Genomic DNA, 26,249 nt, shown 5'->3' on the forward strand with positions numbered 1-26,249 from the left:
CTTCCAAATCCTACAGGCTTTCTCCTCCGTTCACAGTAACTCGCTTTCCACCCACAGAACGTTCCAGAGACGAGGGATGGGGACCAAACAAAATCTGGTGGGGACTGCTAGAAAGAAGCTTTCAACTTTCTTTCCCGAACACTTAGACGGAATTTCACCTTCCTCCCTCGGCGGCCCCACATGTTGCTCGCCTGCTCCCAGAGGGCCGCGCGAGGCCTCGCTTCACCCGGAACGCGCCCACCTGATTACCCTTCTCTCCCCAGACTCCGCCCTCAGCCCCCCCACCCCCAGCTCGCCTCCTTTAGGAGGTCCATATGGGACGCTTTCCCCTTCCTCCGATCCTCACGCCGCACCAGACAAGCCTCGATTCTCCACCTAAGGTTCTTCCCAACCAAGGCACTCGCCCCTCTCACAGCCTCCTAAAGTGCGGCAAGCGCGCAGCGCGGAGCCGCGGGCCTGCACGGCCCAGGTGCTGTGTCAGCCTGTCTGCCGGCTCCGCGCCGTGTACGGCCTGGAAAGTCACATGGCGCTGGGACCGGCCGGCGCCTCCACACTCCAGCTCTCCTCAGAGCACGATGAGGTTCCCAAGTCCACTCACCTCCACGAAGAGCAACATGTCTTCCTCCGCTCGGCCCAATCGTTCTCGCCGACGCGACTCCAACTGGCTTACAGGCCCGAGCCCCAATCGCTAGGATAAGGACACTCGCCTGGCCCCTCCACCCGGCAGCGGACCCGGCTCCTCCCCCGCCGTCAGCCGCTGCGCCCTGACTCGCCCTGTCCCACCTCCCTTGAAACAGCAACTGTTTCCGGCTCTAGAGAACAATTGCTTCCGGGAGAAGAGAAAATCCTCGGCGCGCTCAACTTTTGCACTACCTTTTCCAGCCGCAGTTTGGACTGTACTATTATCTGACATGGGGGTGGGGAGGGGTGCAATCTATCAGAGGAATGCACCATTCTGTGCCACGGGGGTGTGGAAAAATTTTACGGGCACATTTTATCCCTGGCCCATTGGAGAGTTACCGTAATAACTCCGCAGTTTCTCATGGCCCAAGACCTATGCTATGCTATGCTAAGTCACTTCAGTCGTAGCCGAGACTGTGCAAAGTGTACTGAAAAATGCCCGGCCCTACTGAAAAGGCGATGACTCGCAGGAAAAAAAGAGAAGGGGAAAAAAGCAGCAGTAATGGTAAACATATTAACAGCAACCCGTTCACATTAAAGGCCTGGCACTATTCTAACTATTATATGTGAATTAATCTAAACAATTCAACGCAATAATACTGTTAGCCCCATTTTACTGTTGAAGGAGCCCTCTAGGGCTTCCCTTGTAGTTCAGTTGGTAAAGAATCTGCCTGCAGTGCAGGAGACCTGGGTTCAATCCCTGGGTTGGGAAGATCCCCTGGAGAAGGAAATGGCAACCCATTCCAGTATCCTTGCCTGGAAAATCTCATGGACAGAGGAGCCTGGTGGGCTACAGTATGAGGTCGCAAAGAGTCGGGTACGACTGAGCGGCTAACACTGGGAGAGCGGGTTTCCCTAAGACACACATTCAAAGAACTTTGCCCCACGTTCTCTTGAATCAGGTACCCACATCTTTGCTCAGTATGTTATTTGGTAATATTAATACTTAATCTGGATAGCCTCTTCATTGATGTCCTGCCATCAATTCAAATGAAATACAATAAAAAAATTTTTTTAATTAATCTTTATAATTATCTGTGAGGTGATCCCAATTCTTTATCATCTTTAGCCACACTTACTAGGATTTATCCCTCCCTCAACAGTCCCACTTCTATATCTTAACTCAGACATTTGTCGTTTGAAATAATCATGTCTTGATTTTTCAATAAATTTTTTCTACTACATTATTTCAAAAAATCTTCCTAAATTGAAGGTTTCATTTTCACCAAACTGTTATTATATCCCATGTAATCTCCCTTGTGTGTATGCCTGCTAAGTCGCTTCAGTTGTGTTGGCCTCTGTGTGACTCTATGGACCGTATCCCACCAGATTCCTCTGTCCATTGGATTTCCCAGGCAAGAATACTGGAGTTGGTTGCCATTTCTTTCTCCAGGGGATCTTCCCAACACAAGGATTGAATCCTGGTCTCCTGCATTGCAGGCAGATAGGGAAGTCTAAATTCAAGATTACTTCACTTCAATTAAACCAGTTACTTTCCCCCTGAAGTACAAACTCAGCACTCACCTCCAAAGCCATGGCTCAAGGTATCTTCCTTATCTGGAATGCCTTCATTTGTCAATCAACCTTCTCTCTCCATAAGGTTTTCCCAAGGACTCCGTTCCTCACAGATCTCTTCTTCATGTCCCTTGTTTAGCACTTGAATATTATATTCTAACTTAAATTCTCTTTTCTTTTCTTGTTGTTTTTCAGTTTCTTCACGGGTACCCTATCATATATTCTTAATAGTCTAGGATAATGGTAGCCACAGAGTCGTATCTCAACAAATGCTCGTCAAATTGAAGAGATTTTTTTTTTAATTTGTTTTAAAAAGCCTTCATTGCTAGTTGCTGATGAATTCCATGCTGCATAAAAAATATGAGGGAGAGAGAAAGCACAATAATACTAAATTAGTTTAGTTGACCAGCATGTAGGCCACTTTGTGAATGCCTACTAGGGTAAGCAATGTAAAGGAATCAAGAGGAATTAGGTTATTAAAGGACCTCATAATTTAATAATATTATCAACAAAGTAATTTAATAGATTAATTGATAATGTCAAGGAATATTGGGTAATGATGGATATTTTAATGAAACCTCACATTTCTAAAAACAAATAATTCTCCTTAATTGTGGCCCTTTCAGAAAACATTATAAACTCCCTTGAATAAATAGACTTAATTGTGACTTATAGGAAAGGAGGGAGTGATATCTCATGGGGAGGGGGAGGAGGGTATAATCTTAACAATAAAAGAAAATGTTCCGGACTCAGAGAAGTTTCCACAAGGAAAGGAGTTTTAATATTTATTTATCTACTTACTTACTTACTTATTTAGTTGCACTTGGTCTTAGTGGAGGCGTGCGGACTCCTAGTAGCAGCATGTAGGATCTAGTTCCCTGACCAGGGATCTAACCCGAGCCCCCTGCATTGGGAACACGGAGTCTCAGCCACTGGACCACCAGGGAAGGAATTTTAAACTATAATGAATGCCCAAATATTTTAGACAATTTCCATGGAAGTACTGAAAAAGAGTATGCCAAACGTTAGATAAACCTAAAGTACAGGGACTTCCCTGGTGGTCCAGTGGTTAGGAATCCACCTTCCAATGCAGAGGACACAGGTTCCATCCCTGATTGGAAATAGAATCCCACATGGCACAGGGCAACTAAGCCTGTAGGCTGCAACTATTGAGGCCCGTGTGCACTAGAGCCAGTGCTCTGCAACAAAAATCTGCATGCTGCATAGAAGAGCTAGCACAGCCAAAAAAGGAAAAAAAGAGACCTAAGGTACAGCATCTGGTTTTGAGAAGTTCAACAACTAGTGGATAGAAACAAATAATAGTTACACTTCAATAAGTATTATAATACGAAGTTTACAAGATGATTTGGGACCACAGGGGAGGGATAACTTAGACAACAGGGTCTTAAAGAGAAGGGAAAATATTTATATATTGCTTGATACTTTTAAAAGACAATTACATTATGATCTCCTGTATCCCTTTCTCCAAAGGACTGAAACAAATTATTTAAATTTACAAGTTTTTCAACAAGCACTCATAAAGTACTCATAGTTCTCATAGAGAAATTGGTATACATCTACAATTTGTATAAAATCTAAAACCTACATAGTTTTACATATGTAGATTTTACATAGTTTAGGAACACACCTACAATAAAACTATATAAACATAGACTAGACATAAATACATCAGATTTATGCTTGTTATGGCCCTAAATACATCAGATTTATGCTTGTTATTGCCCTCTAAAAATGGGTAAAGGGGAAGGAAGGAATCTAGAGAGAATAACAAACTTTATCTCTAATGCTTTATTAAAAATATCTGCAGCAAATATGACAAAATGTTAATATCTGTTCATTCTAGGTGATAGGCACACGGCTATTTGTTATATTATTTTCTGTACTTTTTTGTACTTTTTTAAATTAAAAAATAATCTACACCACCAATAAAACCATCTGTCCTTTAATTGTTCCAGTGTCCAAAATATTTTCACCTCCTCTACAAAGGAGCTGCCCAAAGTGATTTTTTCAGTTAGAAAGCAGCCTCTAAGCATACCCTTCAATTTCTCAGCCAACTATGAAACTTCAAAGCCTTCTTCAGTCAGGCTCCTTGAATAAATGAGCCACTAGGCAGTGCAAAGATTGTAATCTTCATCCAAATACTATCTTCCAAGTTACTACAAGTCTAGGAAAAGTTGAGAGGCAGCTGAGGAAGTTGTAATGCAATTATTCCATTACAAGCTTAAACATTCTTAAGCAAAACCTCAGGAAGAGAGAAGAACCAGGAGTTAGAATTGATATACTGGATCCTGAATTCTAACACCTAGATTTTTAAGCTCATTTAAGCAATGCTATATCGTTATTTCTTTTATAGTTCCTGTTGTCTATTCTTTCCTACCCACCCTCCCCCCTTCACCCGCTACCATCACAGCATATAGAATGCCTAATTCTCTGCATACAGTAAGCACTCTTTAAGTGTTTGAGTCAATGATAATGTCACAATGGATCTAATATGACATCACCAGGACCGGAACACCATGGGTAGGATCAGGGTACTCCACAATCTCTGGGAGCAAGAAAAGCCACTTCTAGCTTCCTTGTGGATGGCTTAAAAGCATTTGCCTATATTTTGTAAAAAACGAAGAAATAAAAGAAAATCACTCTACTTTCCAAAACATTTATCAAAATGTCAACTGAGAAAAACGAAAATGAAGCAGAAAAAGAAATTTTCGATTTCACCAAAATGTACAAAGCTGTCCTAGAAAGATCAGAGGTTCCTAATATTGAGATTCCATTTGCAGTTCAGGATGTCATCAGTAGGATTGAGCAAGCACAGCTCCAGCGAGCCAGAGAGGTAAGTAGTAAATGAAAAGTTTTGGATTGCAACTTTCTTTTTAACCTTTCCCTGAGCAGCTACTTTTTTTTTTTTTTCAAAGACTCACTTTGTTTTCATAATATTTGACTTAGATAACTTTGATTCCAAATGACAATTTCCTCTGACTGTGGATCAGTCAGTACAGTTCAGTTGCTCAGTCATATCCGACTCTGCGACCCCATGAACTGCAGCACGCCAGGTCTACCTGTGCATCACCAACTCCCGGAGTTTACCCAAACTCATGTCCATCGAGTTGGTGATGCCATCCAACCATCTCATCCTCTGTCATCCCCTTCTCCTCCTGCTCTCAATCTTTCCCAGCATCAGGGTCTTTTCAATTGAGTCAGTTCTTCACATCAGGTGGCTAAAGTATTGGAGTTTCAGCTTCAGCATCAGTCCTTTCCAATGAACACCCAGGACTGATTTCCTTTAGGATGGACTGGTTGGATCTCCTTGCAGTCCAAGGGACTCTCAAGAGTCTTCTCCAACACCACAGTTCAAAAGCATCAATTCTTCGGTGCTCATCTTTCTTTATAGTCCAACTCTCACATCTATACACAACTACTGGAAAAGACATAGCCTTAACTGGACAGACCATTGTTGACAAAGTAATGTCTCTGCTTTTTAATATGCTGTCTAGGTTGGTCATAACTTTTCTTCCAAGGAGTAAGCCTCTTTTAATTTCATGGCTGCAATCATCATCTGCAGTGATTTTGGAGCCCCCAAAAATAAAGTCTGTCACTGTTTCCACTGCTTCCTCATCTAATTGCCATGAAGTAATGGGACTGGATGCCATGATCTTTGTTTCCTTAATATTGAGCTTTAAGCCAACTTTTTCACTCTCCTCTTTCACTTTCATCAAGAGGTTCTTTAGTTCTTCTTCACTTTCTGCCGTAAGGGTGGTGTCATCTGCATATCTGAGGTTATTGATATTTCTCCTGGCAGTTGATTCCAGCTTGTGCTTCCTCCAGCCCAGCATTTCTCATGATGTACTCTGCACAGAAGTTAAATAAGCAGGGTGACAATTATACAGCCTTGACATACTCCTTTTCCTGTTTAGAACCAGTCTGTTGTTCCATGTCCAGTTCTAACTGTTGCTTCCTGATCTGCACACAGGTTTCTCAGGAGGCAGGTCAGGTGGTCTGGTATTCCCATCACTTGAAGAATTTTCCACAGTTTATTGTGATCCCCACAGTCAAAGGCTTTGGCTTAGTCAATAAAGCAGAAATAGATCTTTTTCTGGAATTCTCTTGCTTTTTTGATGGTCCAGTGGATGTTGGCAATTTGATCTCTGGTTCCTCTGCCTTTTCTAAAACCAGCTTGAACATCTGGAAGTTCATGGTTCACGTATTGCTGAAGCCTGGCTTGGAGAATTTGGAGCATTACTTTACTAGCATGTGAGATGAGTGCAATTGTGCGGTAGTTTGAGCATTCTTTGGCATTGCCTTTCTTTGGGATTGGAATGAAAACTGACCTTTTCCAGTCCTGTGGCTACTGCTGAGTTTTCCAAATTTGCTGACATATTGAGTGCAGTGCTTTCATAGCATCATCTTTTAGGATTTGAAATAGCTCATCTGGAATTCCATCACCTCCACTAGCTTTGTTCATAGTGATACTGCCTAAGGCCCACTTGACTTCACATTCCAGGATGTCTGGCTCTAGGTGAGTGATCACACCATTGTAATTATCTGGGTCATGAAGATATGACAGAATATGGTCCACTAGAGAAGGGAATAGCAAACCACTTCAGTATTCTTGCCTTGAGAACCCCATGAACAGTATAAAACGGCAAAAAGATAGGACACTGAAAGATGAACTCCCCAGGTCAGTAGGTGCCCAACATGCTACTGGAGATCAGTGGAGAAATAACTCCAGAAAGAATGAAGGGATAGAGCCAAAGCAAAAACAACACCCAGTTGTGGATGGGACTGGTGATAGAAGCAAGGTGTGATGCTGTAAAGAGCAATATTGCATAGGAACCTGGAATGTTAGGTCCATGAATCAAGGCAAATTGGAAGTGGTCAAACAGGAGATGGAAAGAGTGAATGTCAACATTCTAGGAATCAGCGAACTAAAATGGACTGGAATGGGTGAATTTAACTCAGATGCCCATTATATCTACTACTGTGGGCAGGAATCCCTTCCAAGAAATGGAGTAGCCATGATAGTCAACAAAAGAGTCTGAAATGCAGTACTTGGATGCAGTCTCAAAAACGACAGAATGATCTGTGTTCATTTTCAAGGCAAACCATTCAATATCACGGTAATCCAAGTCTATGCCCCGACCAGTAAAATTGAAGAAGCTGAAGTTGAACGGTTCTATGAAGACCTACAAGACCTTTTAGAACTAACACCCAAAAAAGATGTCCTTTTCATTATAGGGAACTAGAATGTAAAAGTAGGAAGTCAAGAAACACCTGGAGGAACAGGCAAATTTGGCCTTGGAGTACAGAATGAAGCAAGGCAAAGGCTAGTAGAGTTTTGCCAAGAGAACACACTGGTCATAGCAAACACTCTCTTCCAACAACACAAGAGAAGACTCTACACATGGACATCACCAGATGGTCGACACCGAAATCAGATTGATTATGCTCTTTGCAGCCAAAGATGGAGAAGCTCTATACAGTCAGCAAAAACAAGACCAGGAGCTGACTGTGGCTCAGGTCATGAACTCCTTATTGCCAAATTCAGACTGAAATTGAAGAAAGTGGAGAAATCCACTAGACCTTTCAGGTATGACCTAAATCACATCCCTTATGTGGAAGTGAGAAATAGATTTAAGGGACTAGATCTGATAGACAGAGTGCCTAATGAACTATGGATGGAGGTTCCTGACATTGTACAGGAGACAGGGAGCAAGACCATCTCCAAGAAAAAGAAATGCAAAAAAGCAAAATGGCTGTCTGAGGAAGCCTTACAAATAGCTGTGAAAAGAAGAGAAGCGAACAGCAAAGGAGACAAGGAAAGATATACCCATTTGAATGCAGAGTTTCAAAGAATTGCAAGGAGAGATAAGAAAGCCTTCCTCAGAGATCAGTGCAAAGAAGTAGAGGAAAACAATAGATTAGGAAAGACTAGAGATCTCTTTAAGAAAATTAGAGATATCAAGGGAACATTTCATGCAAAGATGGGCTCAATAAAAGACAGAAATGGTATGGACCTGACAGAAGCAAAAGATATTAAGAAGAGGTGGCAAGAATACACAGAAGAACTGTACAAAAAAGATCTTCACGACCCAGATAATCACAATGGTGTGATCACTCACGTAGATCCAGACTCTGGATAACAAGCTCCAATTCTTTTTTTTTTTTTTTAACGATTTATTTATTCATTATTTTTAGTTGTGCTAGGTCTTCATTTCTGCATGCAGGCTCTCTAGTTGCAGTGAGAGGGGGCTACTCTTCATTTCAGTGCACAGGCTTCTCATTGTGGTAGCCTCTCTTGTTGCAGAGCACAGGCTCTAGGTGCAGGGGCGTCAGTGTTTGCAGCACAGATTTTCAGTAACTATGGCACAAGGGCACGTTAGTTGCAGCTCATGGGCTCTAGAACTCGGGCTCAGCAACTGTGGCACATGGGCTTAGTTGCTCTGCAGCAAGTGGAATCTCCCAGACCAGGGATCAAACCCGTGTCCCTTGCATTGGCAGGTGGATTCTTGTCCACTGTATCACCAGGAAAGTCCCCACAAGCTCCAGTTCTATATTAATCGCTTTCAATTTCATATCATAGTTAATCAAGCTTTTTAAGAAATGAATCACATGTGTTGTTGAGTGACTGTGATAAAAAAATTATTCTATAGCTAATATTGATATCTAATTTTAGTCAATAGCTTTCATTTGTTTTCTTTTTTGTTTTGTTTTGTTTTCTACTGAGCTTTTATCAAATAGTTATTTACAAGAAGAAATGTGATTGTGTGTGAATTGACTTCTAGCTCCTTTTCTTTCCCCTAAACACTTCATATAAGAGGGGTTTATTGGCCAAGAGAAATCCAAAGACAGTACATTTTTTCTTTTGTGTTTTTCTAGGAGTTTTATACTGTTAGATTTTACATTTAGGTCTATGATCCATTTTGTTTTAATATTCGTATATCATATCAGATATGGATCTAAGTTCTTTTTTAAAAACAATTATTCTAGCTCTGTTTGTTGAAAAGACTACTCTTTCTCCATTAAATTGCATTTGCACCTTTATTGAAAGTCAATTGACCATATATGTGTGGGTTAACAGTCTCCAGTCTGTTCTCTTTACTATTTAAGTATCTTTATGTCACTACCACAGTGTCTTGATTACTGAAGTTTCATAATTCTTGAAATCATATAGTTTTAGTTCCTAAACTTCGTAGTTTTTCAGTTGTGCCCAACTTCTCTCACATCGGCCTTTTAACTTTTTATCCTCTTCTTGGGCATTTCTCTCAATACTTAAACATTCGTAACCTAAAAATTGTCTTTGTTCATACTACTTTCTCCCTTGCTTTTCCATAGGAAATTTAGAATCAATCTGTCAAATTCTATTGGGGGGAAAATGCCTACTGGTATTTTGACTGGGAATGTATTGAATTTGTATATCAGTTTGGGGAGAATTGAAATCTTAACACTATTGACTCTTCTGACCCCTGATCATAGCATATCTCTCCATTTATTTAGGTCTAATTTTTCTCAGCAGTGAATGTTAAGCCAACCTTACGCTTTTGGAACAAACTATTTGCTTTGCATATAATTTGCTCTTCTTTTTTTTTTTTTCCTAGTTTCTTTAAGGACAAGCTGAGGTCACTGATTTGATAACATTGGTTTTATTTTGTTGTGTTTTTAACTGTGTGGAGCCTTCGTTGCTGTGCCAGGGCTTTCTCTGGTTGCAGTGAGCAGGAGCTACTCTTCATTGCGGTGCGTGGGCTTCTCATTGCAGTGGTTTCTCTTATTGCGGAGCACAGGTTCTAGTTGCTTCGGCTTGTTAACGTTTTTAGTGTTTTGTTCCATATATTTCCCCCTCTGCAAATGAAAATGCTGTGTTTTCATTTTCATTCAGTTTTATACATGTTATAATTTCATTTTTAATTTTTTCTTTGATCCATGTGTTATTTAGAAGAGTGTCATTTCTTTAGTTTCCAAATATTTGGAGACTTCTTGCTCTTATTTATTTCAAATTCAATTTCATTGGGGTCAGAGACCTTATTTCATATGATCTGAAACCTAGTGAATTTCTTGAAATTTGTTTTATTGCTCAGAATATGGTCTATATTAGGAAATGTTATGTATGCCATTGACTATAATTTTCATCTTGTTATTGAATATAAATAACAATTACCTCAAATCAGTTGATAGTATTGTTCAAGTCTTCTGTTGTTTTTTTCTCAACTTTATCACTTATTGAAAGAGGGAGATAGAAATGTTTGGCTACAACTGTGCAATTTTCTATTTCTTCTGATAGTCTATCATATTTCCCCCACGTACGTTAAATCTTTATTATTAGGTGACTAAACATTTAGTACTTTGGCCACCTCATGGGAAGAGTTGACTCGTTGGAAAAGACTCTGATGCTGGGAGGGATTGGGGGCAGGAGGAAAAGGGGACGACAGAGGATGAGATGGCTGGCTGGCATCACCGACTCAATGGACATGAGTTTGAGTGAACTCCGGGAGATGGTGATGGACAGGGAGGCCTGGTGTGCTGCAATTCATGGGGTCACAAAGAGTCAGACACGACTGACTGAGCAACTGAACTGAACTGAACTGAACTGAAACATTTAGAATTGTTATGTTATCTCAATGAATTGGCTACTTTAGTATCATGGAATGATCCTATTTATCTCTAGTAATATACTTTTCAGGCTTCCCTTGTAGCTCAGTTGGTAAAGAATCTGCCTGCAGGAGACCCAGATTCAATTCCTGGGTTGGGAAGATCCCCTGGAGAAGGAAATGGCAACCCACTCCAGTATTCTGGGAATGTTTTCCAGTATGCCTGGGAAATCCCATGGTCAGAGGAGCTTGGCAGGCTACGGTCCTTGGGGTCTCAAGTGTCAGACATGACTTAGCAACTAAACCACAATATACTTTTCTCTGTAACTTAAACAAACTCTGTTTGTTTGTAACTTAACAAACAAACACTTAACAAGTTTGTTTGTTTGTAACTTATTGTTTGTTATAGCCACTGTAGCTTTCCTTTGATGAGTATTACCGTCCTTTTCCTTTTTACTTTCTTTCTTTTGGTCATACTGTGCAGCATGTTGGATCTTATTTCCCTAACCAGGGATCGAACTCATGTCCCCCTGAAGTAGAAGCATGGAGTCTTCTACCTGAACCTCCAAGAAGTCCTCCTTTCCCTTCTTCTATTCTTTTACTTTAAATATATTTGGCTTACTATATTTAAAATAGATTTCTTACATAGACTTTCATGGTGATGCAGTGTATAGGAATCTACCTGCCAATGCAGGGGACATGGGTTCAATCTGTGGTCCCAGTAGATCCAATGTGCCTCAGAGCACCTAAGCCCATGAGCCACAACTACTGAAGCCTGTGAGCCTAGAGCCTGTGCTCTGCAACAAGAGAAGCCACTGCAATGAAAAGCCCCCATACCATAACTAGAGAGAAGCCTCCACTTGCCACAACTAGAGAAAGCCTGAGGGCAATGAAGACCCAGCACAACCATAAATAAATAAATAAATAATTTTAAAAATAGGTTTCTTACAAGAAGCATATAACTGAGTTTCTTTTTTATCCAACCTGACAATTTCTGCCTTTTAATTGGATGTTTAGACTATTTATATTTAATACAATTATCAATATGGTTAAGTTTAAATTTACCGTCTCGCTATTTGTTTTGTTTGTCCCATGTTTTTTGTTTGTTTCCTTTTATTATTCCTGACATCTTTTAGAGTGAATATATTTTATGATTCCACTTTATTTCCTTTATTGGTTTACTAGCTATACTTTTACTTTTCGTTGGTTGCTTTGGGGTTCATAGTGTATGTATTTAGGTTATCACCATTTACCCTAAAGTGTATTACACCAATTTTGAGCAGTGTATAAACTTTGCAGCAGTATTCTCCTTTTTTCCTCTCCTGGCCTGTGTGATATTTATGCCATACTTCTACATGTATTATAAACTTAATGTCTATTACTTTCCAATTATTTTTGTTTGAAACAAGCAGTTAACCTATTTTTAAATTTTTATCCTGATAAAATATACATAACAAAATTTGTGATTTTATCTATTTTTAATTGTACAATTCATTGGCATTAAATACATTTATAGTGTTGTGTAACCATAAAATGAACCCTGAATATTCATTGGAAGGACTGATGCTGAAGCTGAAGCACCAATACTCTAGCCACCTGATGTGAAGAGCCAACTCATGGGAAAAGACCCTGATGCTGGGAAAGATTAAGGGCAAGAGGAGAAAGGGGCGACAGAGGATGAGATGGTTGGGTGGCATCATTAGCTCAATGGACATGAGTTTGAGCAAACTCCAGGAGATAGTGAAGGACAGGAAAGCCTGGCGTGATGTTTCATCACCCCAAACAGAAACTCTGACCCATTAAACAATAACTACCCACTCCCCTTTTCCCCCAAACCCTAGCAAAAGCCATTTTTCTTTCTGTCTTTATGAATTTGCCTACTCTAGACACCTTATGTAAGTGAAACCATAAAGTATTTGTCCTTTTGTGCCTGATTTATTTTGTTTAGTGTGTCTTAAGAGTTCATCTCTGTTGTAGAATTTTTTAGAATTTTTTCTTTTTAAAGTTAAATAATATTCCATTGTGTGTATATATTATATTTTAGGCACATGAGTTGCTTCCACCTGTCTGCCATTGTGAATAATGTTGCTATAAACAAAGAAGTACAAATATCTGTTTAAGTGTCTGCTGTCAATTCTTTGTATACTCAGAAGTAGAATTGCTGCAGCCTTTGACTGTGTGGATCACAATAAACTGTGGAAAATTCTTCAAGAGATGGGAATACCAGACCACCCGATTTGCCTCTTGAGAAATTTGTATGCAGGTCAGGAAGCAACAGTTAGAACTGAACATGGAACAACAGACTGGTTCCAAATAGGAAAAGGAGTTCGTCAAGGCTGTATATTGTCACCCTGTTTATTTAACTTATATGCAGAGTACATCATGAGAAATGCTGGACTGGAAGAAACACAAACTGGAATCAAGATTGCCGGGAGAAATATCAATAACCTCAGATATGCAGATGACACCACCCTTATGACAGAAAGTGAAGAGAAACTCAAAAGCCTCTTGATGAAAGTGAAAGTGGAGAGTGAAAAAGTTGGCTAAAACTCAACATTCAGAAAACGAAGATCATGGCATCCGGTCCCATCACTTCATGGGGAATAGATGGGGAAACAGTGGAAACAGTGTGAGACTTTATTTTTCTGGGCTCCAAAATCACTGCAGATGGTGACTGCAGCCATGAAATTAAAAGACGCTTACTCCTTGGAAGGAAAGTCATGACCAACCTAGATAGCATATTCAAAAGCAGAGACATTACTTTGCCAACAAAGGTTCGTCTAGTCAAGGCTATGGTTTTTCCTGTGGTCATGTATGGATGTGAGAGTTGGGCTGTGAAGAAGGCTGAGCGCCAAAGAATTGATGCTTTTGAACTGTGGTGTTGGAGAAGACTCTTGAGAGTCCCTTGGACTGCAAGGAGATCCAACCAGTCCATTCTGAAGGAGATCAGCCCTGGGATTTCTTTGGAAGGCCTGATGCTAAAGCTGAAACTCCAGTACTTTGGCCACCTCATGTGAAGAGTTGACTCATTGGAAAAGACTCTGATGCTGGGAGGGATTGGGGGCAGGAGGAGAAGGGGACGACAGAGGATGAGATGGCTGGATGGCATCACTGACTCGATGGACGTGAGTCTGGGTGAACTCCGGGAGTTGGTGATGGACAGGGAGGCCTGGCGTGCTGCGATTCATGGGGTCGCAAAGAGTCAGACACGACTGAGCGACTGATCTGATCTGATCTGATGGTAATTTTATTTTTCATTTATTGAGGAACTGTAGTGCCAGCTAACTGATGAAAATTAAACCAAGAAACTCATTCTCTGACTTGCTGAATTGCAGTACAAGTTGAGCTCCCAGTGTCACTAGGTGGCTCATGTTAGAGTGAGAACAGTGAAAAGGACTGGGATCCTGAAAACTGGAATGGGGATGTATGCAAAGACTTTGTTAAAGCTTGGAATATTGAAAGCTCTAAGTAATGACGAGTTTTCTTTGCCAGAGAAGCTGCCTCTTTACCCAACATCAATGAGAATGGCTGCTCCATGCCTGTCTCAGAGGATTAACCTTGTATTGCCTGAGGAAACTACAATGACCTTTCCTGAGGAGTTGTACCAAGCAAGATGATGCTGCTTCCTCAGAAACCACTCCCACAACATCTCTTTGTTTCTAGACCTGTAACTAGATTAAAATCCAGTAAGCCACTGAAGATAAGGTATAAAGTGAGACCCATGAGGAAGTGCACTACACTCCAAAAGATCTACTTGAATTTTCTAATTTTTACATATAGAAGTCCAGAGAATATGTATGGGAATGGATGTTGAAGGTGTGGGTGTGGGATAGTGACAGAAGAAACATAAAGTTGGAGCTTCCCTGGTGGTTTTGGAGAAGGAAATGGCAACCCACTCCAGCATTATTGCCTGGAGAATCCCATGGAAAAAGGAGCCTGGCAGGCCATGGTCCATGGGGTCTCAGAGAGTTGGACACGACTGAGTGACTAAGCATACACATGCACACACGGGTGGTTTAGTGATAAAGAATATGCCTGCCAATGTAGGAGACACCAGTTCGATCCCTGGACCGAGAAGATCCCACATACTGCGAGTGACTAAGCCTGAGAGCCACAGTTATTGAGCCTGTGCTCTAGAGCTGGGGAACTGCAACTCCTGAGCCCTCAGCCGCAACTACTGAAGCCTGAGTACCCTAGAGCCTGTCTCAGCAACAAGAGGAGACACTGCCACGAGAAGCCTGAACAATGCAACTAGAGAGTAGCCCCCACTTGCCACAACTAGAGAAAAGTCGTTACAGCAACAAAGACGCAGCACAGTCAATAAATAAATTTTTAAAAATTATATATATGTTAAAAAACATAAAGTTGGATCAGGCTAACTGATGTGGACTCACTAAAGCAAGATTTAGTATTTAACATTGCAGCTTGGTGAGTTAGAAAAGGCTCCAACAGTTTGTTTGGTTGGTTCGCTGAAACATGGACCAAAAAGTTACTCACACACAGTGAATAAGTTAGACACGCCAGACTTGTCTTGGTTTAATGTAGGGAACAATTAGAAGGATTAGAGAGACAGGAATGTTAAGGTGGATTTAAGATCTATTCATCCACCCTGGGAACATCCAGAAGACATACCTTTCATCATAACTGTGAGAAATAACTTTATAAGAGGAGCCTTGGCATCCTTGGAGAACTCTGTGATCACTCTTTTCTGTAGGCCAGACCTTATGGTGAAATTGGAAAATCTAAAACATTGGGAGTAATTGGATCCTGAGGTGGCAAGGCCAAGTGGGGACATACAACCACCAAAGGCTGAGTGGGCATGGTTACCATAATGCACAGCAGAGTCCAGTCAGACACCAATCAGAATAGTATGACTTATGAAGAGCTATGGCATTGGCTAGTTGATTGTAGTATTTCTACTAAAAGTAAAATTGGGCTTCCCTGGTAACTCAGCTGGTAAAGAATCCACCTGCAATTGGATCCAGAGACCTGGGCTGGATCCTTGGGTTGGGAAGATACCCTGGAGAAGGGAATGGTTACCCATTCCAATATTCTGGCCTGGAGAATTCAACGGACTGTATAGTCCATGGGGTTGCAAACAGTTGGATACGACTGAGTGACTTTCACTTACTAAACTCTTACTTGATCTGCATAAGTGGAAAATTTCTAGGTCAAGTGAACCAAAGTCTAATCTGAAACATAACAACAGAGAGTCATGGCTCCTCAGTCAATTCTCAGACTTAAGCCAGTTTACAGATCCAGAACCCTCTGAAAGAAGGAGCAGATGGGTTCCTTTGAGGAAGGACACAGTCAGAAATTCATGCTATTAATCCTTCTCCAAGTCTTCTTCAAAGAGACCTGGCCTTTTACTAGGATGACTGTGTATTGGAGAATAGGAAATAATGAAACCTTTTGGGGACTATTGGATCCTGGCTCTGAACAAATGCTAATTCTAGGAGATCAAGAACATCATTGTGATCTACCAGTCAGAGTGCAGGCACTTACGGAAGTCATGTGATCAGTAGAGTTTTAGCTCAGGTCTGTGTCACAGTGGGCCCCATGGGTCCCTGAAGCCATCCTTTGGCTATTTTGCCAGTTCTGGAATACATAAAAGAAAAAGACATACTCAGCAACTGGCAGAATCCCCACAATGGTTCTCTGACTGTGGAGTGAGGGTTATCACAGTGGGAAAGGCCAGGTGGAAGGCATTAGAACTTCCTTTACCTAGGAAGGTAGTAAACTGAAAACAATACTGCATTTCCAGAGGAATGGCAGAAATAAATGCCATCATCAGAGAAAGATGCAGGAGTGGTAATTCCCAGCACATCTTCATTCAACTTGCCTATCTGGCCTGTGCAGAAGACAGATGGACCTTCGAGAATGACAGTGGATCATTGTAAAATTAACCAGGTGGTGACCTCAATTGAACATCTGCAAGTTCACAGTTCACGTATTGCTGAAGCCTGGCTTGAAGAATTTTGAGCATTACCTTACCAGCATGTGAGATGAGTGCAATTGTGCGGTAGTCTGAGCATTCTTTAGCATTGTCTTTCTTTGGGATTGGAATGAAAACTGACCTTTTCCAGTCCTGTGGCCACTGCTGAGTTTTCCAAATTTGCTGACATATTGAGTGCAGCACTTTCACAGCATCATCTTTCAGGATTTGAAATAGCTCAAATGGAATTCCATCACCTTCACTAGTTTTGTTCGTAGTGATGCTTCCTAAGGCCCACTATTCAAGCTGGTTTTAGAAAAGGCAGAGATCAAATTGCCAACATTTGCTGGATCATCGAAAAAGCAAGAGAGTTCCAGAAAAACATCTGTTTCTGCTTTACTGACTATGCCAAAGCCTTTGACTGTGTAGATCACAATAAACTGTGGAAAATTCTGAAAGAGATGGGCATACCAGACCACCTGACCTGCCTCTTGTGAAACCTGTATGCAGGTCAGGAAGCAACAGTTAGAACTGAACATGGAACAACAGACTGGTTCCAAATAGGAAAAAGAGTACGTCAAGGTTGTATATTGTCACCCTGCTTATTTAACTTCTATGCAGAGTACATCATGAGAAACGCTGGGCTGGAAGAAGCACAAGCTGGAATCAAGATTGCCAGGAGAAATATCAATAGCCTCAGATATGCAGATGACACCACCCTTATGACAGAAAGTGAAGAAGAACTAAAGAACCTCTTGATGAAAGTGAAAGAGGAGAGTGAAAAAGTTGGCTTAAAACTCAGCACTCAGAAAACTAAGATCATGGCATCTGGTCCCATCACTTCATGGCAAATAGATGGGGAAATAGTGGAAACAGTGTCAGACTTTATTTTTTGGGGCTCCAAAATCACTGCAGATGGTGATTGCAGCCATGAAATTAAAAGAGGCTTACTCCTTGGAAGAAAAGTTATGACCAACCTAGACAGCATGTTAAAAAGCAGAGACATTATTTTGCCAACAAAGGTCCATCTAGTCAAGGCTATGGTTTTTTCAGTAGTCATGTACGGATGCGAGAGCTAGACTATAAAGAAGGCTGAGCACCGAAGAATTGATGCTTTTGAACTGTGGTGTTGGGGAAGACTCTTGAGAGCCCCTTGAACTGCAAGGAGATCCAACCAGTCCATCCTAAAGGAAATCAGTCCTGGGTGTTCATTGGAAGAAGCTGATGTTGAAGCTGAAACTCCAATATTTTGGCCACCTCATGCAGAGCTGACTCACTGGAAAAGACCCTGATGCTGGGAAAGATTGAGAGCAGGAGGAGAAGGGGACGACAGAGGATGAGATGGTCGGATGGCATCACCAACTCAATGGACATGGGTTTGGGTGGATTCCAGGAGTTGGTGACGGACAGGGAGGCCTGGCGTGCTGAGGTTCATGAGGTCGCAAAGAGTCAGACATGACTGAGCGACTGAACTGAACTGAACTGACCTCAACTGCAGCTGATGTACCAGATGTGGTTTCATTGCTTAAGCAAATTATCATACCTTCTGGTAGCTGGTATGCAGCTACTGATTTGGCATGTGGCTTTTCCCCATACCTATCAATATTAGAATCAGTTTTCTTTCAGTTGGCAAGGTGAGCAATACTTTTACTGGTCTACCTCAGGGACATATCAACTCTTCATGCTTAGTTGCTCAGTCATGTCCAACTCTTTGTGATCCTTTGGAATACAGCCCTCCAGGCTCCTCTGTGCATGGGATTTTTCAGACAAGATTACTGGAGTGGGTTGTTTCCTTCTCCATCAACTCTCCAATTTGGTAGAATTCACCAGTGAAGCCATCTGGTCTAGGGCTTTTCTTTATTGTGAGGTTTTTTATTTCTGTTTTGTTCTCTGTCCTAATTATGGGTCTATTCAGATTTTATATTTCTTTGTTATTCAGTTTTCATATGTTTTGTGTTTTCAGGAATTTTTCTATTTCATCTAAGTTACCAATTTGGTGGCATACGGTTCTTCATTTTTTTTAGAAAAAAATTTTACTTCAAGTACAGTTGATGTATAATATTTTATAAGTTGTGGGTGTACAATATAGTGATTCACAGTTGTTTTTCACCAACCCAGCCATCACCCATTCACTCATCCATCCATCTACCCACCCACCAATTCATTCATCCACCCTGTGATTCACAATTTTTAAAGGAACTCCATTTATAGTTATAAAATATTGACTGTATTCCCTATGTTACACAATATATCCTTGTAACTAATTTTATACCTAATAATTTGTATCTTTTAACCCCCTACTCCTATATTGCTCCTGGCCACTTCCCTTTCCCCTCAGGTAGCCACTACTTTGTTCTTCATAACTGAGAATCTGCTTCTATTTTGTTATATTCACTAGTTTGTTGTATTTTTTGATTCCACATTTAACTAATATCATACAGTATTTGTCTTGCTCTGTCTGACTTATTTCACTTCGAAAAGATCCAAGTCCATTCATGTCACTGCAAGTGGCAAGTTTTCATTCTTTTTTTATGACTGAGTAGTAGTCCATAGTCTATGTGTGTGTACATCTTTGTGTTTTTTTTTTCATTTATTTATTTTTTTAAATTTTATTTTATTTTTAAACTTTACAATATTGTATTAGTTTTGCCAAATATCGAAATGAATCCGCCACAGGTATACATGTGTTCATCTTTGTTTTTTAAATTACGTACTTATTTTCGGTAGTGCTGGGCCTTTGCTGATGTGCATGGGCTTTCTCTAGCTGTAACAAGCATGGGCGGACTGCTCTTCCTTGCAGTGTACAGGCTTCTCATTGTGGTGGCTTCTTTTGTGGAGCACAGGCTCCAGGTGCACAGGCTTCAGTAGTGGTAGCCGTGCTGGCTTAAGTTGCCTGGGGCATGTGAAATCTTCTCAGACCAGGGATAGAACCCTTGTCCTTTGCATTGGCAGGTGGATTCTTATCCACTGTACCACCAGGGAAGTCCTGTACATCTTCTTTATCCATTCATCTGTGATGGACCCTAAGACTGTATCAATATCTTGGCTATTGTCAATAATGCTGCTATGAACCTTGGGGTGCAGATATCTTTTCAAATTTGTGTTTTTGTTAATCCTGTTTATTTCTGTAGAATCAGCAGTAAAGTTCCCACATTGATTTCTGAATTTAATAATTTGAGTAATCTCTTTTTTCTTTGTCAATCTAATTAAAAGTTTGTCAATTATGTTGATTTGGGCGGAAGAGTCAACTTTTTGTTTCATTGATTTTCTATACTCTTTATTTATGTCTGCTCTAATTTTTCTGATCCCTCCTTCTGCTAACTGGGTTTAGTCTTTCTTTTTCTAGTTCCTTCAAGGCATAAAGTTAGGTTGTTGACTTGAGACCTTGTTTTTTTCATGTTTATCCCTACAAATTTCCCTCTTAGCGCTGCTTTTGTTACATCCCATAAGTTTTTGTATGTTGTGATTTCATTTTCATCTCCAAGTATTTTATAATTTCCTTTGTAGTTCTTCTTTGACTCCTTTGTTGTTTAAGACTATGTTTCCACATATTTGTGAATTTTCTAGTTTTCCTTCTGTGGTTGATTTATAACAATCTCATCGTGGTTGGAAAAGATACTTTGTGTAATATATACTTAAATATATTGAGTACTTCCCTGGTGGCACAGCAGATAAGAATCCACCTGCCAATGCAGGGAACATGGTTTCAATCCCTGATCCGGGAAGATTCCACATGCTGTGGAGCAACTGAGCCCGTGTGCCACAACTACCTAGGCTGTGCGCCACAACTGCTGAAGCCTGCTCGCCCTAGAGCCTGTGCTCCAGAACAAGAGAAGCCACCACAATGAGAAGCCCACACACCACAACGAAGAATAGCCCTGGCTCTCCACAGCTAGAGAAAGCCCATGCAAAGCAATGAAGACCCAGCAGAGCCAAAAACAAATAAATAAATATATTGAGCTTTTGTGGCCTAGCCTGGAAATGGTCTATCCTGGAGAAGGTACCACCTGCCATTGAGAAAATCATATATTGTTATTTTTTTTTAATACTCTTGTTTGATGGAGTATTCTATATACATCTAGATGATTTATTGGTTGTTCAAGTCCTCCATTTCCTAACTTATTTTCTATCTAGTTGTTCTATCCATTACCAAAAGTGAAATCTCGCCTTATTTTTGTAGAACTATCTGTTTCTCCCTTCAAGTCTGTTAATTTTTGCTTCTTATATTTTGAGGATCTGTTATTAGGTGCATCAGATCAGATCAGATGAGTCGCTCAGTCGTGTCTGACTCTTTGCGACCCCATGAATCGCAGCACGCCAGGTCTCCCTGTCCATCACCAACTCCCGGAGTTCACTCACACTCATGTCCATCGAGTCAGTGATGCCATCCAGCCATCTCATCCTCTGTCGTCCCCTTCCCCTCCTGCCCCCCATCCCTCCCAGCATCAGAGTCTTTTCCAATAAGTCAACTCTTCGCATTAGGTGCATACATGTTTATAATTGCTATATCTTCTTGCTCTATTGAAACATTCATTATAGTCTCTTGTAATTGTTTTTAAACTTTTTTACTTTGTATTAGGGCAATGGCACCCCACTCCAGTACTCTTGCCTGGAAAAATCCCATGAACAGAGGAGCCTGGTAGGCTGCAGTCCATGGGGTCGCTAAGAATCGGACACGACTGAGCATCTTCACTTTCACTTTTCACTTTCATGCATTGGAGAAGGAAATGGCAACCCACTCCAGTGTTCTTGCCTGGAGAAACCCAGGAACGGGGGAGCCTGGTGGGCTGCCGTCTCTGGGGTCGCACAGGGTCGGACATGACTGAAGCGACTTAGCAGGAGCAGCAGGGTGTAACCAGTTAACAATGTTGTGATAGTTTCAGCTAAACACCAAAGGGACTCTGCCATAAATATGCATGTATCCATTCCCCCATCTTGTAATCTTTTTTTTTTAAATTTAAAGTCTATTTTGTCTGATAGTAATATAACTAACCACTTTTTGGTTATTCAGTTCAGCCGCTCAGTTATGTCCAACTCCTTGTGACCCCATGAACTGCAGGCCTCCCTGTCCATCACCAACTCCCAGAGTCCACCCAAACCCATGTCCATTGTGTCCGTGATGCCATCCAACCATCTCATCCTCTGTCATCCCCTTCTCCTCCTGCCTTCATACTTTCCCAGCATCAGATATCTTTTTCTATCCTTTCATGTTCAATCTCTTTGGGTCTTTAGATCTATAGTGAGTCTCTTATAGAAGGCATGGATCATTGGCTTTTTAAAATTTATTCTGTCAATCCCTAACTTTTGATAAGATGGTTTAATCCACTTACATTTAAATTAATTACTGATAAGGAGGGTTTAGCTTTTGCTATTTGTTTTCTGTTTGTATTAAAACTTTTCACCCTTCATTCCTTTCATTGTTGTCATCTTTTGTGCTTTATACATTTTTTTTTTTAGTGAAATGCTTTAATTCCCCTCTCATTTCCTTTTGAGTATATGTGTTTATCATGGGAATTACACATAACATTATAAAGTTATACACTCTTAAACTTAATTTATATCAGTTAGACTTTAATAGCATACAACTCTGCCCCTCTAACTTTCCTGGTGGCTCAGATGGTAAAGCGTCTACCTACAACACGGGAGGCCTGGGTTCGATCCCTGGGTTGGGAAGCTCCCCTGGAGGAGGAAATGGCAACCCACTCCAGTACCTTTGCCTGGAAAATCTCATGGACAGAGGAGCCTGGCAGGCTACAGTCCATGGGGTCACAAAGAGTCAGACACGACTGAGCGACTTCACTCACTCACTGCCCCTATAGCTCTGTCCCTACTCCTTTCAGTTTCTGATGTTACAAATTATGTCTTCCTACATCATGTGCCCCAAAACAGTAACTGCTTTTTTCTTTTAATGCATTTGTATTTTAAATCATGTAGATAATAATAAGGGTTCCTCTGGTGGCTCAGAAGGTAAAGAATCTGCTGCAATGTGGGAGACCTGGGTTCGGTCCCTGGGTTGGGAAGATCCCCTGGAGAAGAGAACTGGAGCTATCCACTCCAGTTCTTGCCTGGATGGAGTACTACCCAGTTCTTGCCTGGATGGAGAATTCCTTGGACAGAGAAGCCTGGCAGGCTACAGTCTATGGGGTCACAAAGAGTTGGACACGACTAAGCAACTTCCATTTTACTTCATTTCAGATAATGATAAATAATAAACCAAAATTACATCAATACTAGCTTTTATAATTTCCCATGTATTTGCTTTTATCAAAGATTTTTTATTTCTTCATGCAGTTTTGATTACTTTGATTTCAACCTGAAGGACTCCCTTTAGCATACCTCATAATACAGTTCTAGTGGTAATGTCCTCAGCTTTTGTCTGATAATGTCTTAATTTCTTCCCCATGGTTTCTGTAATTTTTTTTCTTTTGACTGAGACATGCTTTCCTATTTAATTGTATGCTTTATGATATTTTTTATTGAAAGTTGGACATCTGAATCTTACACTGTGATCAGTCTAGAAATAAATTCTTGTTCTCTCCTAGGGTTGTTGCTTGTTTTTAGAGTTGTATAGTATTTACTATGTGCCAGGGATCAGCCTGACATATAATTTTTAGGTCCTTTCAGGTCTTTTCTGAACCTATATCCTTTTGTGGGCATGCTTGGTGACCTGCTGCTGAAGCTGAAACTCCAATATTTTGGCCACCTGATGCAAAGAACTGACTCATTGGAAAAGACCCTGATGCTGGGAAAGATTGAAGGCAGGAGGAGAAGGGGACAACAGAGGATGAGATGGTTGGATGCCATAATCAACTCAATGGACATGAGTTTGAGCAAGTTCCAGGAGATGGTGAAGGACAGGGAAGCCTGACGTGCTTCAGTCCATGGGGTCGCCAAGAGTCGGACACCACTGAGTGACTGAACTGAACCTGGTGACCTTCTACGTTCCCTTGAAAATACAATTGCATTCAATTTCCTAATCATTAAATGTCTGGCTTCCAAAAGGAGAAAAAGGAAAAGTGAGGGAAAAACCTGAAATTGCCTCTAAATCCCCTGAAACTGCTTCCACTCAGTAGAGGTTACAACAATGGTAGCTGGCCTTTGTGTCTACACCTCTGTGATTTGAAATAGCAATTCACAATCATAACAGATCTCTCATATTTGGAGGATAAGTTTCTTATTGCCCTCTCTGGCTCTTCTAGGCTGCTCTAGGAACACTTCTGTCACATGTGGAGGGTAAAAAATGAGTAGCTGCTATCATGTCTTACAAATACCTGAGAAAAGAAGAGAAGCTAAAGAAGGAGAAAAGGAAAGATATATCCATTTGAATGCAGAGTTCCAAAGAATACCAAGGAGAGATAAGAAAGCCTTCCTTAGTGATCAATGCAAAAAACATAGAGACATTACTTTGCCAACAAAGGTCCCTCTAGTCAAAGCTATGGTTTTTCCAGTAGTCATGTATGTATGTGAGAGTTGGACTATAAAGAAAGCTGAGCGCAGAAGAATTGATACTTTTGAACTGTTGCGTTGGAGAAGACTCTTGAGAGTCCCTTGGACTGCAAGGAGATCCAACCAGTCCATTCTAAAGGAAATCAGTCCTGAATATTCATTGGAAGGACTGATGCTGAAGCTGAAACTCCAATACTTTGGCAACCTGATACAGAGAACTGACTCATTGGAAAAGATCATGATGCTGGGAAAGGTTGAAGGCAGGAGGAGAAGGGGACGACAGACAATGAGATGGAAGGGTGGCATCACTGACTTGGTGGACATGAGTTTGAGCAAGCTCTGGGTGTTGGTGAAGGACAAGGAAGACTGGAGTGCTGCAGGCCTTGGAGTTGCAAAGAGTCGAACATGATGGAGTGACTGAACTATTATGCTAAATGCTTCAATCGAATGAAATTGGTAGTGCTAGTGGTAAAGAACCTGCCTGCCGATGCAGGTAGATGTAAGAGATGTGGGTTTGATCCCTGGGTTGGGAAAATCCCCTGAAGGAGGCATGGCAACCCACTCCAGTATTCTTGCCTAGAGAATCCCATGGACAGAGGAGCCTGGTGGGCTACAGTCCATAGGGTCACAAAGAGTCGGACACTAGTGAAGCGACTTAGCACACACTCACCAAGAATTTACTGGTCAAGATTTCCTTTGAAATATGGAACCATTGAATATACACCAGAATTTCAAGACAGTTAAAATCAGATAGATTCTGCCAAAACAGCTTTGCCTAGTTGGACCGATAGATTCCTCATGCTTTCTGCTCAGCCATTTCCCTGGTATCACCTCTCGTGCCTGATATTTTTTTTGAACCTTTTTTAAAGACCAGTGCTGGGTCTTGCTTCACATAGGCTTTGTCAAGTTGCTGCCAGTGGGGTCTACTCTTTGTTGTGACATGTGGGCTTCTCATTGCAATGGCTTTTCTTGTTGCAGAGCATAGGCTCTAGGTGCGTGGCCTGCAGTTGTTGCAGCACATGGGCTCAGTAGTTGCGTCGTGCAGGTTCGAGGGGGAAGACTCAGTAGTTGTGGAGCAGGGGCTTAGTTGCTCTGCAACATGTGAAGTCTTCCCAGCCCAGGGATTGAACCTGTGTTCCCTGTATTGACAGGCAGAATCTTACCCACTGCACACCAGGGAAGTCCCTTGTCTGATATTTTTCAATCAATTATCAGATATTATAAATTTTTTCTTGTTAAGTGTTGGGTATTTTTTCCTAATCCTATAAATATTCTGAACTTTGAGAACTTAGTTAAGTTATGCAGAAGTATTAATAGTTTGAGCTTTTTAAATCTTCCTTTTGTGCATTCTTATGGGAGAAAAGAAATAGCAGCATTTTGTTGCTGTCTGTCACTCAGTCCTGTCTCTTTGCAAACCCATGGACTGCAGCACACCAGGCTTCCCTGTCCTTCACCATCTCCCACAGCTTGCTCAAACTTATGTCCATTGGGTTGATGATGCCGTCCAACCATCTCATCCTCTGTCACCCCCTTCTCCTCCTGCCTTCAATCTTTCCCAGCATCAGGGGCTTTTCCAATCAGTTGGCTCTTCGCATCAAGTAACCAAAGTATTGGAGCTTCAGCTTTTGCATCAGTCTTTCCAATGAATATTCAGGGTTGATTTCCTTTAGGATTGATTGGTTTGATCTTGCTGTCCAAGGGACCCTCAAGAGTCTTTTCCACACATGCCTCTGACCATTCCTCAGGTTTCTTTCCTTCAGCCTCCACATTACATTCCAGCACCTCTGGAGAGCTGTGTTTCTCAGGCAAGAATACTGTAGTGGGTTGTCATTTCCTTCTCCAGGGGATCTTCCCAGTGCAGAGATGGAACCTGCCTCTCTTTCATTGGCAGGCAGATTCTTAACTACTGAGCCATCTGGGAAGACTGTAACAACATTTAATCTCTCACAATTTAAAAGTCAGAAATTCTAGAGGTCTGAAATCTGCAAATCACTGGACTGGTTGTCAGCAGGGCCACACTCCTTCTAGATTTTGAGAATCCATTCCTTGTGTCTTGCAGTTTCTTGTAG

General features: G+C 41.2%; 2 protein-coding genes across 8 annotated transcripts in view; one reads left to right on the forward strand and one right to left on the reverse strand.

Moving 5' to 3' along the window:
- LARP4 (La ribonucleoprotein 4) overlaps positions 1 to 4,589 on the reverse strand; it is a 75,396-nt gene extending 70,807 nt beyond the window's left edge. For 2 of the 7 annotated variants that reach the window (XM_061416165.1, XM_061416164.1), the window contains exon 1: positions 599 to 770. In XM_061416165.1, the coding sequence (XP_061272149.1) occupies positions 599 to 616 (18 nt within the window). In that variant the 5' untranslated portion in view covers positions 617 to 770. Of the gene's footprint in view, positions 1 to 598; positions 793 to 2,205; positions 2,544 to 4,252 lie in introns of those variants that run through there. The other 5 variants (XM_061416162.1, XM_061416166.1, XM_061416163.1 and 2 more) reach the window with 4 other exon arrangements.
- A 143-nt stretch (positions 4,590 to 4,732) lies between these two features.
- The window catches only part of FAM186A (family with sequence similarity 186 member A), an 84,090-nt gene continuing 62,573 nt past the window's right edge, over positions 4,733 to 26,249 (forward strand). Inside the window, exon 1 of the mRNA XM_061416133.1 lies at positions 4,733 to 5,050. Within this exon, the coding sequence (XP_061272117.1) occupies positions 4,883 to 5,050 (168 nt within the window). The 5' untranslated portion in view covers positions 4,733 to 4,882. The remainder of the gene's footprint in view (positions 5,051 to 26,249) is intronic.

Source organism: Bos javanicus, chromosome 5 (assembly GCF_032452875.1).
Source record: "Bos javanicus breed banteng chromosome 5, ARS-OSU_banteng_1.0, whole genome shotgun sequence".
In the NCBI taxonomy this organism is placed as follows: Eukaryota; Metazoa; Chordata; class Mammalia; order Artiodactyla; family Bovidae; genus Bos; species Bos javanicus.